Below are 14,860 nucleotides of genomic sequence, written 5' to 3' on the forward strand. Positions count from 1 at the left end.
CCTTGTGATTCTTTTTTTTTTTTTTTTAATAGTGTGATGTTTCCTTTTATTTTTTTAAAGATTTTATTTATTTATTCATGAGAGACAGACAGAGAGAGAGAGAGAGGCAGAGACACAGGCAGAGGGAGAAGCAGGCTCCATGCAGGAAGCCCGATGTAGGACTCGATCCCGGACCCCCAGGATCAGGCCCTGGGCTGAAGGCGGCGCTAAACTGCTGAGCCACCCGGGCTGCCCACCCTTGTGATTCTTACCACAGAAAACGTATACCAGCTTTCTGTGATGTGGTTTCTCTTCTGTCATATACTATGAGCTGTTCCAGAAGAGGGACTCTGCCTCTCCCATGCCCCAGTGCCTTCTTGTCAGCTGAATGAGGGATAAAACGGAAGAGCCTAACCCTAGGCATCAGGGGACCCAGGGTGAGTCTAGACTCTGTTGCTCATCAACTAGCTATTAGTTAGTTAATGAACCTGACAGCCCTGGGCCTAGGTTTCCTGCTCTGTAGAATGCAGAAGTAGAATGACTGAGATCTTTGGTCTCCCTTCTGTTACTGGCACTCTATGACCTCGAGCATCTGCTGGCTCCCCAGCTTGTAGCATAAAAGATGGGCTCCTCCTAACCTCCCAGCTCCTGATCAGTTAAACAGTCTCTGGGGTGAGTTATCAGGGCAGAGAAGGGGGAAGGACAAAGTAGATATGAGAGCAAGGGGGTAAAATGCAGAGGTGGTGACCCCTGGGAGCGTGGCTCCTGACAGGGACCTCTTCTCCCTGCATGGGCATGTGTTTGCATGTGCACATAGCTGTTTTGCTTTGCTGTCTGTGATGACAAAGCAGCACCAAGGTGACAGCCAACACTCTGAGCAAAAAGGTGCATCTTGATAAGCCATCTGCTGCCTTTGGCCTTATTGAGACTCTTGTTAGGTTGTCTGACAGCCAAGTAGATCTTAAAGAAAAGCTGCTTTGGAGGAAGGCACGAGATCATCATGGAGAGGCAGAGACCTTTGTGCAGAGGCAGGGGAGAAAGGAAAGGCAAGAGGAGGCCCAGGGGAGGGAAAGGGACAGGCACTTTTGGGGCAGGAGGAAGAGGGTATCATTGTTCCCCTCTATCAGATCATAGCAGGACCTGGGGACCAAGATCAGGCTGTGAAACAAGGAACAATGACACATGGGGGGTGGGTATGTATCCTAATAACCCACTGGAGGAGGCAGCCCAGAAAGGCCAGGGGCCTCACATTCCCCCCACCCCTTTGCTTGGATTTCTCTTCACCATGAGTTCTGAGCATGTCTGCAAACATTATACCATGAGGCATTATCTCCTACACACAGCAGGCTGATAGGAGGGACTGGGAGGGAGGCTGGCCAGCCTGGCAGTGCCCCTGAGATGGGGGTCCAATGAGGTTCTGACAAGGGCCGACAACCTGAGCAAGCAGTACTGGGACCCTAGGGCCACCCTAGCAGGTCTCCCAGGAGAGATGGCTGGGCTCTCTCAGTGTCTGGGGTGGAAGAGTACAGTTTGGGTTGTAAGGCATGAGTTGAACAGGATTTGAAATGATGAAAGCCATTCAGCATGGCAGGACAGACAGTGTATTGTTGAAGACGCTCCCATGCTCCCCACTACCTCCCTCATTCCGTCCCAACCCCTGCTGTCAGGATCTAGTGCTTCCTGCCATGTTCTTTTGGTCTCTCACCTGAAATTCCTGTTTCTTAGTGAGTCCCCTCCTAAGCCTTCAGGGAATCAGAGCACAGCTACATCTCAGGGTCTCAAGTCCAGATCTGTAAGAAGGTAAGGCTCCCTATGGGAGGAAGGAGTTCAGCATGGACCTGAATACTAAAAGTAAGGGACGAGACTGAGAGAGCTTAGAGAATTTGCTTCCGGTCAAGTAGCTGGCTCAATGGAATTCACAAATATTAATTTATTTAAATCAAAAAATATTTTTGGAGCCCCACAATGTGTTAGGTACGATGCTAGGTACAAGGGATCAGAATTCACTCCCCCTTGCCTGATATTAGCCCGCACGCCAATAAGTTGAGAGAGGCAATAAATGAGAATAAAATAAATAAATCATATTGCTGAGAAACTAAAAAGAATGATGAAATTAGAATGAAGGGTGAAGGGGTGGGCTGCTCTATCAGGAGAGGTCAGGGAAAGCCTCTCTAGGAGGTGATGTTTGGGCTGAGATCTGATGACAAGAAGGAGCCAGCCATGTAAAGTTCTAAGGGAAGAGCATTCCAGGAAGGAAGGACAGCTGATGCAGAAGCCCTAGGTGGGACCAAGATTAGCATGTTTGAGGGAGAAGATGATTCAGGTTGAAATCAGAGAGAAGAGCATGGCCAGCTTCTGTGGGTTTTGAGGCCATATTACAGAGGAGTTTAGATTTTTGTTCCAAGAGCAGTGGAAAGGCATTAGAAGGCCTTAAGCAAGGGAGTGACATAATTTGATCTTCAGAAAGATCACTGTCATGGTTATTGGAGAACAGAGAGGCTGCCTAGGGGCCTAGCCCATTAATCCAAATGAGAGATGTTGGGTTGGCCCAGGGTGGTAGCAGGGGAGGGTGGAGCAGACAGACATGGTGTTTTGTTTTTTTGTTCTTTGTTTTTAAATATTTTACTTATTCATGAGAGACACAGAGAGAAAGAGGCAGAGACACAGGCAGAGGGACAAGCTGCCTTCCCTGTGGGGAGCGCAATGTGGGACTCGATCCCGGGACCTGGGATCATGACCTGACCTGAAGGCAGATGCTCAACTGCTGAGCCACCCAGGCATCCCAGCATGATGTTTTGGAATCAGGCCTACAGAACTTGGGTGGGATGAAGAAAAATGATTAACAATTAAGTAGAATATGCCCCAAATGATGAAATCTTAAAAAGGGTCACATTTTGGAGAGGAAATCCAGAGTTCAGTTTTGGTTTTTTTTTTTTTTTTTTTTTTTAAGATTTTATTTATTTATGAGAAACATAGAGAGAGGCAGAAATGCAGGCAGAGGGAGAAGCAGGGTCCCTGCAAGAAGCCCAATGTGGGACTTGATCCTGGGATCCTGGGATCACAACCTGAGCCAAAGGCAGAGACACTCAACTGCTGAGCCACCCAGGTGTCCCCAGAGTTCAGTTTCAAACATGTGAAGCTTGAAAAGTTCTTGGTGACTCAAGTGTGGAGATGCAGTTAGCAGCTGGAATGTCCTAGGTTCTGCAAAGGATACCCGGATGGTGAAGGACCTCAGAGGAGCTTATGCACCAGCAGAGAGAACCTAGGGGAAGAGAATCTGCTTTGCTCCCCACTCCTCCTATTTCTATTCAAGAGCCTCAAAACCCTGTCTCATTAGGGAAAAACTAACCCCCACCATCTCGAGACTCTGTTAGAATCATAGACTTTTCTGAGCTCAGGAATGTCATGATTCTAGGCACCTTGGCTCTGAACACCGGTAGAGAGTCAGTCTTCCTCTAGGAATAGGCTGAAAGCACTTTGGCCATGGAAGCCAAGGACGGGTAAATCAGCCTTCCTAAATCCCAAAGATTTGATCATTCTGAGCATTAATGTGACTCCTCTCTCACAATTTGTAGAAGATGCCTCTTCTTTCTCTCAGCCTTTTTCTACAGGTTCACCTGTAGCAATTATCTAAAGTGAGTATCAAGGATGATCTTAAAAGGAAGAATAAGGGGGGGCAGGGCACTGAGGAGGAGCCCCCTGCGGGGTTAGAGGGAACCATGAGAGAGAGAAAGGAATGTGACAACCAGCACTGGGCCCTCCAGCATGAGCCTCATGTGTTGATCATGTGCTGTGTCCATGTGTCTTTTGTTTTGGTCAGGACCAAGAAGTCTATGTACCTGTGCCCTTCCCACCCACTCCTTTCAGCCATTGGACCTTGAAGCAACAAAGAAGTGCAGAGAGAACTCAACTTCCCATATTATGGGACCTATTCAAGAAGGCTAGCCATAGGGATGCCTGGGTGGCTCAGCAGTTGGGCACCTGCCTTAGGCCCAGGGCAGGATCCTAGAGTCACAAGATCGAGTCCCACATCCCACATCGGGCTCCCTGCATGGAGCCTGCTTCTCTCTCTGCGTCTCTCATGAATAAATAAATAAAATCTTTAAAAAAAAAAATTAGAAGGCTAGCCATAGTTCTAGCCATAGAACTGCCATGAGACTCCAAGGGAGGTGAGGGCCTCTCAGGCCCTCTCAGGGCCTCTCAGATGATGGAACCATCATCTGTAAATCCATATGACCCCCTAGAATTGCATTATCCAATATGGTGGCCACCAGCCACATGTAGCTATTTAAATTTAGATTAATTATAATTAAATAAAAAATCTAAAATTCAGGTCCTCAGTCATAACAACCTCATTTCAAGGACTCCATAGCCACATGTGACTCGTGGCTACTGTATGAGGCAGTGCAGAGCTGGAACAGCCCCAGTACTTCAGAAAGTTCAATCAGACAGCATTGCTGTACAACAGTGATCCCAAACCATGGTTCCTGGACCAAGAGTATCAATACCATCTGGGAGCACTTTAGAAATACAAATTCTCAGGCCCCACCCCCAGACATTATAAGAGACTCTGTCTGGGACAGGGACAAACCTTCCAGATGATTCTTTTTTTTTTTTTTTAAGATTTTATTTATTTATTGGAGAGAGAGAGAGAGCACACAAGCAGGGGGAGGGGCAGAGGCAGAGAGAGAAGGAAACTCCCCACTGAAGAGAGAGCCTGATTCCACTTGGGGCTCCATCCCAGGACCTCAGGATCATGACCTGAGCTGAAGGCACTTAACAGGCTAAGCCACCCAGGCACTCCCTTCCAGATGATTCTAACATATGCCAAAGTTAAAGAACCAAAGCTCTAGTGTAGAATTCTCCAATTATCCTTTTCAGCCTCAACAACCTTATACTCCTTCCTAGGGCACATATAAGTATGATGGATTTTAGAACTGAAGAAACAACTCCAAAGATCACAGCTCAGGCCAAGCCAGGGTCAGAACTCTGGCCCGTTGGCCCTTCCTTGGTCTCATTTTTTTTTTTTTCTTATCAAACTTGTCTAGGATCATTCTATACTGAAAAAACAAAAGGATGCAATTCTGTATCTCTGCACCTGAACTCCAGTTCCATTAGAAGGGCCAGCTGCTGAGTTTGGGGAAGTCAGAATGACCAAGACAGAAAATCTCTCCACTAAATGAGTGAAATATCAGTGAGGGTGACAAAACACAAGACACCTAACTCTGGGAAATGAACAAGGGGTAGTGTGGAAGGGGAGGTGGGCAGGGGGATGGGGTGACTGGGTGACGGGCACTGAGGGGGGCACTTGGCGGGATGAGCACTGGGTGTTATGCTATATGTTGGCAGATTGAACTCCAATTTAAAAAATTTAAAAAAGGGGATCCCTGGGTGGCTCAGCAGTTAAGCGCCTGCCTTTGGCCCAGGGCATGATCCTGGAGTACCGGGATCGAGTCCCACATCGGGCTCCTTGCATGGAGCCTGCTTCTCCTTCTGCCTGGGTCTCTACCTGTCTCTCTTTCTCTGTGTCTCCCATGAATAAATAAATAAAACCTTTAAAAAAGTAACACATCACTTCCTTTTAAAAAAAAATTTAAATAAAAAATAAAATAAAAATAAATAAATAAAATAATGAATTAATTAAAAAAAAAAAAGGAAAATCTTTCCACTGAGTGGTCATCGAAGTGACTAGAATGTCTCACGAATGTGGCAGAGCAGTCAGGAACCCAGCTCCACTCCCACTGTACAGATGAGGTGGGAGAGTGCTGGCCCATGCCCACCAGCTCCTTTCTGACCGCTGGGACCCAAGTCAGGCCTGGAGAACAGAGAGGTTAAGAGCCTTAGAGACCGATGCAGCTTCGTCCTGGTTCTGTCTTTCTGGGCTGAGTGACATGCAGGTAATCTCTGCAAGCCTCCATTTCCTCTGCTGTGAAGCCCCAATAAGAATAGAACTGGTCTGCTGTGCGGATGAAATAAGCTTATGGATGTGAAGGTGCCTGGCACTCAAAATTTTCGATGTTATTATACCAGACAGTAGGAAGTCGACCTAGTTTTTCCGTTCTTTTTCTTTTCAATATAACCTGCCTTTTCTTTATGTTCTCTGACCTCAGATTTCTCTTAGCCTGTGAGATCTAGCTTGTGTCCTGCAAGCCTATTTGGGAACTAAAGAGGCATGGGTAGCCCCTCATAAGTGGCATCATCAAAGGGTAGTTTTTGCCAGTTGGTAACATCTCTGGTTTTTCTGGAACCTACCTACAAACCTGGGTAAACCTGATTGCACCTTTCAGCAAGGAGGGAGCCTTCTTACAAAGTGGGGGAGACCTAGGGCAGGGATTGGGTACAAGAGAGGCTGTTGTCAGGTATGAAATCTAGAAAGCCCCATGAGAGGCCCTGAATTCCAGTCTCAGCCCACCACTTTTGGTCCTGTGACCTTGAACAGATGGCTCAGTCTCTCTACCTCAATCTTTCCATACTTGGAAAGGGGAGAATGACATGCCTAGCACACCTGCTTTGAGCTTCTCAAGATCTGAGCATGAGTGCCATACTCTTTGTTCTCTAGAACCTGGGCCCTTGTCTTTCTCACCTGTGGTGAGACAGAAGCCACCAGTCTGTCTGCTTCCCCTCCACCCCCCACCAGAGCCTTGGCTCTCACAGGCTACCATCTGACTCAGCTCCTAGGCTCTCCCCTGGGCTCCTGCTGATGTACCTCCTCTCTTTAACTGGAATCTATTTTCTTTTGTCTCATTGTCTTTTCCCTCCCACCACCCCCTCCCCAAAAACACATCCACGGACTTGCCCTCCCTCTTCCCACCTCCTTGTAGCGGTGGGCGTCCAAATGAGGCTGGAGTTCCTGCAGCGCACATTCTGGGCAGCGACCTGGCAGGTGGGTGTGATGCGCCAGGTCAGGGCCAGAGGACTGTCCGACAGCTCCGCGGTGAGGAGGGCCCGCTCCGTGGCTCCCTAGGCTCCCTGGCTCCCTCAGGTGGCCACACTGCCTCGCATCCCACCTCCTGGATCCCTTTCTTTTCTGCCTGTCTCAGGTCCCCCGTGCCTCTGCTTACGGCCTCACCTCTGCTCCTGGCCTTCCTCACCAGGGGCGTTCTCTCTGCTCAGACCCAGGAGCAGGCAGGACACAGTATTCCCACCTGCCCTGCCCCACTGGGCTGAGCGGGGAGAACGTGCCCCTCCATCCCTCTAGCCAAGCCCCAGGCCTGGGCTACCATCCATCCACAGTGCCTCCCACCGCACCTCCCCCTTCCTCCTACCCCACCCCTCCCTTCCTTCCCCACCTCCACTCCCAACTCCCCAGAGCCCTTGCACTGGGCTCTTCTGTGCTTCCTGAGTCTCCCCAGGAGCTGCCCCAAGCTCCTCCAGCATCATTTGCTCCTCCATTCCCTGGTCCCAGACGCTTGTGCTGCACCCTCACTTGGAGCAGGTATGGGAAACCACAAAATTTCTCTTGTGGAGGGAGTGGAATGGGGTAGGATCCTGGCCCCATAACCTGGGGTCACCCTCCACATCATGCAGGATCACAAAGAACAGGAGGCTCCAAAGCCACCCTATGAGGCTTCCGGTGCCACGGGGCTGACCTCCAACTCTGGCGCATGGGCTGCGGGGCTGGGACTCCCTGGGACAAGGCTGAAGCTGGGTGCCTGGGCTGCTGGCGGCCAGCGAGGGCTTGCCTCTCCAAGCCCTGACCCCACCCACATGCATCCACCATCACACACACATGGCACACATGTGCCCTACATGTACAATACACACCACATCCCTACCGCACTTCTCATACACAGATGTACAGCAAACATGTACAGTCTACATGTAGGCACACGCAGAAGTGTGCCACGAACACACATCCACCACCTCCACACATAAATACACCACACAGAGGTAATGCACACACCACTCCGGCAAGCTCCCACACTGCCTGCCTGCTGTGTAGACACACTCATACCCCATTTACAGTTCCTCCTCTTCTCTCCAGTGTAGCGCTGTGGAGGAGCCGTGCCTGGAGAGCTGCCAGGACAGTGTAAGTTCCTCCCCAGGGTGAAGGGGGAGAGTGGGAGTCACGGGCCCCTCCACCGCATCCTCCCACGGGGCCAGCTCCCCTCCTTCCCTGCAGCACTGGGCTCGGGAGGGTACCTTTGCGGGGTGGGGGGGGGCAGCGGTCAGGGCCCGACCATGACCTCCTTCCGGGTCTCTCCCCAGGAGCTGGACTGCTTCATCATTGACAACAATGGGTTCATCCTGGTCTCAGAGAGGCCCCAGGAGGTAAGGTATCGGGAAGCGGAATTAGGGAGGGGAAGAGTCCTGCCACAGCCCGGCCAAGCAAGGAAAGGGCTGAGAAGCAGTCTTGGCTCAGGGTGGAGGACACAGTCTGAAGAAAGCGCCAGCTCTTCCTGAAACCAAGTCTGTATTTCAAGATCGCAAAGTTCAGATACTTTTCCACTTAGAGAACATCTTACTTCTTTATTTTGTCTCTAAGTAATCTGGCCTCATCCAATGGGTGGTAGGGAATCTGTCCAGCTGAGCTACTACGTCAGGGTCCCGTGTGTCCTGTGCTGGGCTGTGCCCCCTGACTGGTGTGGCCGTAGGGAGCCTCCTGCCAGAGTCCAAGCACCCTGGGACTCTTCATCCCACTGCCCTCCATCATGTTCCCACTCTGCTTAGTCCCTCTGGGCCGCTCCGCGGTGGTTCATCCACAACAGGAACTTGTTTCTTCCAGTTCCGGAAGCCAGAAGGCAGAGAGCAGAGCCCCTGTGTCTGGGGCAGTGCCCTCTTCCGGGTCACAGACTTCTCACTGTGTCCTCCTATGGTGCAAAGGGCAAGGGATCTCTGGGGGGGGGGGGGGGTGTCTCGTTGAGAATGGCCTCACCTTCGTGATCTAATCACCTCCCAAAGGCCCCACCTTTTGCCCTCACGTTGGGGTAAGCTTCCAATATGTGAACTTGGGGGGACCATAGAAGCCTCCCCTCCTATCTCCATGGGGGCTAGAAGGGCCAAGCCTCTCCCACTTTGAGCTCCCTTCCTGTCTAGAACCCCCATGAGGAAAATCCTGAGCCCGACCCTCAGTTTGCTAGGGGGGATATGGAATGGAGGCAATTCTCTTTCATCCAATAGCCTGGCTGCACACCGAGCCTTCCCTCGGGCACACAGACGTCTCCCTGACCCCTGCATGTGCTCAGAAAGGCAGAGGAGAAAGCACAATCATAATTCTGTATTTGCTGAGCCTCACACTGGGCCCCCAAGTTAATGGCTTGTTTAGCAGCCAAAAAATAAGGCTATTCAAATCTGAACCAAACCTGAATATATTCACCTGAAATATTTCCTTGAAACAAGCCAGATGTACTGAAATGGCTTCCAGCCTGAGCCTTAAGAGAAGGGATATGGTATCGGCTCCAGGGTGGGCCTTGAATTAATTCGATATGTAGTTTGTCCAAGCAGCTTCACTTGTCTGTGCCTCAGTTTCCTCTTTTCTGAAATAGGGGAGCTGTACTATGTGATTTCTCAGCTCCTCCTCGCCCTGAGATTCAGTCCCAGGGTGCTGGCAGAGCCACAGGATGAGGTCATGGCTGTGGCTGCCTTCAGGCTGGACACAGCTGGTGCTCTGGCCTCTCTGGAGCAGGGCTAGGGTCTGAAGAGGCCAGGGGCTACAGCAGGAACCAGGGCAGCAACCAGGAAGGAGATGTGGGAAAGAGGGCAACAGAGGAAGGGGCACAAGTGGGTCATGGAGTCTGATCCCTTGAGAGCTTTACTCAGAAGCGCTGGTGAAGAGAAAGCCAGTTTTACCCATTGTCCTCCTGGTGGGAGCTGGGGGTGGGCTGGCCTTCCTGTCATCTTTGAACTGCTCATCATTTTCCTCTTTGTCCCTCTCATGCTACCTTTGGCCATGTCCCTCTCCCCTGGACAGAGCACCAGTGCATTTTAGCATATGTCCATCATTCGGGGTGGGGGGAGTGGGTAATGACAGAGGCAGGCACCAGTGGTTGCGATAAGGCCGCCAGAGGATCTGATGCTGCCCATCACTCCTGTGTTGACCCCTGCTGCCCTGGGGAGCGGAGCCTGCCCTGCCTGCAGGTGCCTGTGCTGTTGGCTTTCAAGGGCCGGAGAGAGTGTGGAAGGGGAGGGGAGGAGGGCAGCCAAGCCTGGAGACAGGTGCTCTGGAGCCAGGGTCAGCAAACATTTCCTGGAAAGGGCCAGAGAGTGTGGATTTAGGCATTTCAGGCCAGACAGCTTCCGTCACAACTACCCTGCTCTGCTAGTGTAGTGCAGAAGCAACTATAGACAGCATATAAATGATAAGCATAGCTTTGTTCCAATAAAACTTAATTATGGACACTGAAATTGGAATTTTATATAACTTTTATGTGTCATGAAATATATTATTCATTTTATTTTTTTCCAGCCATTTGAAAATAGAAAGGGCTGACATAAATAGGTGGCGAGCCAGATTTGGCACATCGACCATTATTTGCTGACCCTGCTCAAGAGGCAGCCCAGCCAGCCTTGCAGGGAGGGAAGCCAGGAGGGAAATCAGCCTGGCACAGGAGAGGCGGGCAGGGCCATCTTAATGACAGGCAGCCCCCAAGGGGCTCTTTGCATAACCCACTGAGCCCCTTTGGTCCTATTCTACCCAAATCACATTTGCTCACATGTCTTCACAAATCATAGTATCACTGGGTACAACTCTGGATAATATTGGAAACTTATTCAGACTTATATTTTATAAAATATGTGTTTACTTAGCTTATTTACCCCTATTTTCTCAACTATTATTACATTGTATGTTGTTTTAAAAGCTATCCCAAGTCCTTTGTAGAATGAAGTAGGGCATAAATGAAAAGAAACTTAATCTTCTTAATAGGATTAGGAGCTTCCAGAAGCTCCCCCAGAATCCCAAGCCAGCACTATGTGTGGTTACCTTGGCCTCTGACACCACATTGCTTCCCCTCCCCTCCCCCAACTTCTAGGCCCCAGGAGGGACACCCCCCCCCCCATAAACACACCACCACTACCATCTCATTTTAACCTGGAGTTAAAATTGAGGCTGCAGGATGAGGTTAGTAACCTAGCTACAGAAAAGCTAGACTTTGAGTTTAGAAATACAAGTGAAGAGCAGTGACAGTGAGGGGGACAAAGTTTCTAGAAAAGACCTGATGGTGAGGGGAACCAACCTAGAGAAACATAGGTTTTGATGGAACTTGAGAATTTGTAGGGCAGGATGGGTGAGTGCAGGGAGAATGGCCTGTTCTGGAGGGTGCAGCAGGCTGGAAGTCCCAGTCTCCTGGGCAGTTATCCTCCCGCCTGGACCCTGACCCCAGGCCACTCTTGCTGCTCAGGGTAGAGTTCATTCACTTTGCTGCACATGGCTAGAAATTACAACCGATGCCTTCAGGACCCTGACTGCCAAGGCCAGACATCCTGACACCTGGATTAAACTCCAAGGCTGGTGCCAGAGCTCTGCAGTATCTTGAGAGAGTCCCTCCTTGCTCACTCCGGGCAGCTCTGACCTAGCGACCTGAGCTGTGTCGGGTTCTGAGACGGCAAGAAAGGGAGTGATACCCAGGCCGGAGAGGCCAGCAGTACAGCAGCCCCTGGCACGATGCCCAATACTCAGCAGATACCTAGTCACAGTGTAGAAAGTCCAACTGGCCTAAATATGAGGCCTGGCAGTGGCAAGGGCTGGACTGGAAGGGGAGTGGAAGCCCCGTGGTGGAGAGCCTAGTACTGATGCTGTAGATCAGCTGTCTATCCTCCCAGTTTTGCTTTTTATTTTAACTCATTCATTCAGCAATTCTGTAACAGTTATCTAGTGCTATGTAACAACTTACCCCAACGTGTAGTGGCTTAAAACCACCTGACTGACTGTCCCACAGTTCCTGGGTGTGGCTTTGCTGGCTGATTCTGGCTCAGGGTCTGTCATAAGGCTGAAAGAAATGTGTCAGCCAGGCCTGCAGTCATGTCAAGGCTTGGCTAGAGAAGGGTCAGCTTCCAAGTTCACTTGCATGGGCAATTACCAGGTGGGCCTCTCCGCAGAGAAGCTCACAAAGCAGCAGGTGGAAGTCACCTTTTGGAACCTAATTTCAGACATGACATCCCATAACTTACACTTTATTTTATTCACTAGAAGCCAGTTACTAGGTCCAACCTACCAAGAGGCTGGGACCATCGAGAGTCATTTGTGAGAATCACCCTACCACGAACTGCTACCCCTCCCCAAACACACCCAAAGTGCTGTCAAGACCACATGGCCTGGCCCCTGTTCCAACTCATCCATCCCTCCCTGCCCCTCCTATCCGGAAGCCTCAGTGTCTGGTGGGGTGACTGGCAGCATCAGTAGCATCTGGGAGCTTAACAGACATGTAAGTTCTTGGGCCCTACCCAGACTAAGGGAATCAGAAACTCTGGGATGGGGCCCACCAGCTATGCTGTGATGAGCCCTCTGATGACTCTGATGTGTGATGAAATCTGAGAACCACTGCCTAGGCCTTAATGCCGGCTAATGTGCCAGAAGGTCCAGGCTACCCCTTGTCCCTGCCAAGGTTCATCCAGAGGCCCAGGGAGAGAAGACTGCCAGTGCTCCAGATGCAGAGATTCTTCCCAAAGTCCTTCCCTCCCAGCCCTTCCTCACTGAGGCCCTCTGGCCCAGCACACAGTGATTGCTGAAGCCCCAGGGCACCATCTGTGATCTGCTTGAGGGAGGGGTGGCTTGGATCTCTCCAGGCCCTGGTAGTGTTCCAGGCCTACTGATTAGACATTTGATCCCACTGGGCCTCTCTTCCAGCTCAGGGCTCATTCTTATAACAAAGAACTGCAGATGACAGGATTGCAGCCCTCTACTAGGGCCCAGAAAGAGAAGCAGACAGCTGGGGCCAAGAGAATGACAACGGCTCTATGGATCTTTGTAGTGTTTACAGTGGATCTGTCGCCCTGGACTTGGAAATCCCAAGTCCTATCATTTGCCTGTGGGCAGCACCTGCACAGAAGAGCTTCAAAATGGACCTCCTGGGGCAGCGAAGCTAGAAAATCAGATGCCCCGTCATGGTGTCTTTCCCTGAGGAGGCGAATCTCTCAGAGGGCATAGCACCCTCTTCTCTCTGCCCCCAGTCCAAAATGCTGAGCTTGCCTTCAGACCAGGCCAACCCTTGCCCTCGCGGCCTCTGATGTGCCTGTCTTGAGCTTCAGCTCCTGTTTTCCTCAGCACCCCCTTTTCCCTCCCTGCTCCCCGCACACCTACCCACCAAGTGCTCCCACTCAGCACAACAGGCTGCCTTCCAGTCCCTCCGGTTGCAGTGGGCACGGTGGGTGCAGCGCGGGAGAGACCACGTTCCTCCAGCCCCGCTCCTCTCCCCCTGCCTGCCTCAGCACGTCCCCGGGCTCCCCGGGCTCCCCGGGCTCCCCGGGCTCCCCGGCTCCGGCAGCAGAGCCTTCCTGGGGTCAAGGCCGCCTCACTTGGGCAGCTCAGACTAGGTGCCTGCACAGGAAACCCAGCTGGTCGCGTGCCCCGGGGTCAGCCCCGGGTGGCAGAGGCCGGAGCAGTACAAACGCCCGCTCCTCCACATGCTTCCCTGGCCCCCCTGGGGGCCGAAGGCACTTGTCCTGAGGCTGAGTGGCTCAGGGGAGCCGGTGGGACTCTACGCTAGGAAGGAACGAAAGGAAATTGGTCTTGGGGGAGCCCCGCACAGTGACTTCACTCTGGTAACTCACTGATCCTCACACCCCTTAGGCTTTTAGAGGGGAACCTGAGGCAGTTCCTGGTGAGGCTGTTAGACACTGGCTCGCCCCAGAGGCCAGGGCGGCCCCACGCCGCCTCCCCCTCCCCGGGGACAGCAGCTCCGCACGCACCGGCGTGCACAGGAGCCTCGGCCGGGGCTGCTGTGCAGCCTCTGCGGTCTCGCACCTGCCCCATCCGCCTGCCGCTCGCCGCTGCCCCGCTCCCCCGCTCCCCCGCTCCCCCGCTCCCCCGCAGGGCCTCCATGGGGGAGCACTGCAGCCTCGTGGGACAGGAAACACAGGAGGCCCCGCCCTTCGGATGCCTCCCGGGGCTCAGGCCGCCCGAGGGCCATCGCTTATTTGTGGCCTGTCCCCTGTAAGAGTGGGGCCCTGCCTGCTGCGCGCAGACTGAGAAGGCACCGGCCGCCCGACCCCCGGAGCCCCCCGCCCCGCCGCGCCGCGCCGCGCCGCGGGCGCCCCCACACCCGGTCTGGAGGCGGGTGCCCGCTCAGCTTCGGAGCGCCTGGACGCCGCCTTCGCAGGGCCTTGCGGGGGCACCACGGTCCCGGGCGCCGGCTCACTCTGACGAGGCTCCTCGGAAGCAACAGCCCTGAGGGCGGCGCTCCGCCCCCCGAGCCGGCCCCTTCCGCATCCCGGAGGCCGCCCGCACCCCGCAATCTGGCTCACATTCCATTGGCCAGCCCTGGCCGCAGGGCCGTCTGGGAAATGTAGTTCCGTAAAGGAGCGCACGGCCACCATGCTCCCAAGTCAAGGAAGGGGAAGGTGATGTGCTGTCAGAGTGACATATCCTAGAAAGTCACGTTGTTTGCGCAGAGGAGGAACATTTTTTTTCTAGTGTCCAAGAGCTTGGCTTCTCAGAATCAAGCGTCTGCACAGCAGGGTTGTCGGTGGCTAAGCCCGGAGTTTGGAGGGAAAAGGGGACAGACAGCCTTGTGGGAACCTGGGCCAGCCTCATCAGCACCCCTGTTTCCGCACCGCCGCAGTTTCCCATGGAGGATACTGACACCCCTCATTCATTCCCCTGCCCACACATTCCTTCAGCAAATATGCACTGAATAGTAACCATGAACAAGACCCTGTGTGGTCTATGGGAAGCTGAGAGGTAGACATCTGCCCCGTGGGACCTCTCTGTCTGGCGAGGCAGGAA

The 14,860-nt window shown here is 52.5% G+C and overlaps 1 protein-coding gene across 1 annotated transcript in view; it reads left to right on the top strand.

The window, feature by feature from the left end:
- Positions 1–14,860, top strand: part of CACNA2D4 (calcium voltage-gated channel auxiliary subunit alpha2delta 4) — a 114,904-nt gene that overhangs the window by 90,510 nt on the left and 9,534 nt on the right. The window contains exons 27-29 of the mRNA XM_041736936.1: positions 6,801–6,862; positions 7,964–8,008; positions 8,188–8,250. Coding sequence (XP_041592870.1) covers positions 6,801–6,862; positions 7,964–8,008; positions 8,188–8,250 — 170 coding nt within the window. The remainder of the gene's footprint in view (positions 1–6,800; positions 6,863–7,963; positions 8,009–8,187; positions 8,251–14,860) is intronic.

The sequence above is a fragment of the Vulpes lagopus genome, chromosome 21, assembly GCF_018345385.1.
Source record: "Vulpes lagopus strain Blue_001 chromosome 21, ASM1834538v1, whole genome shotgun sequence".
NCBI lineage: Eukaryota > Metazoa > Chordata > Mammalia > Carnivora > Canidae > Vulpes > Vulpes lagopus.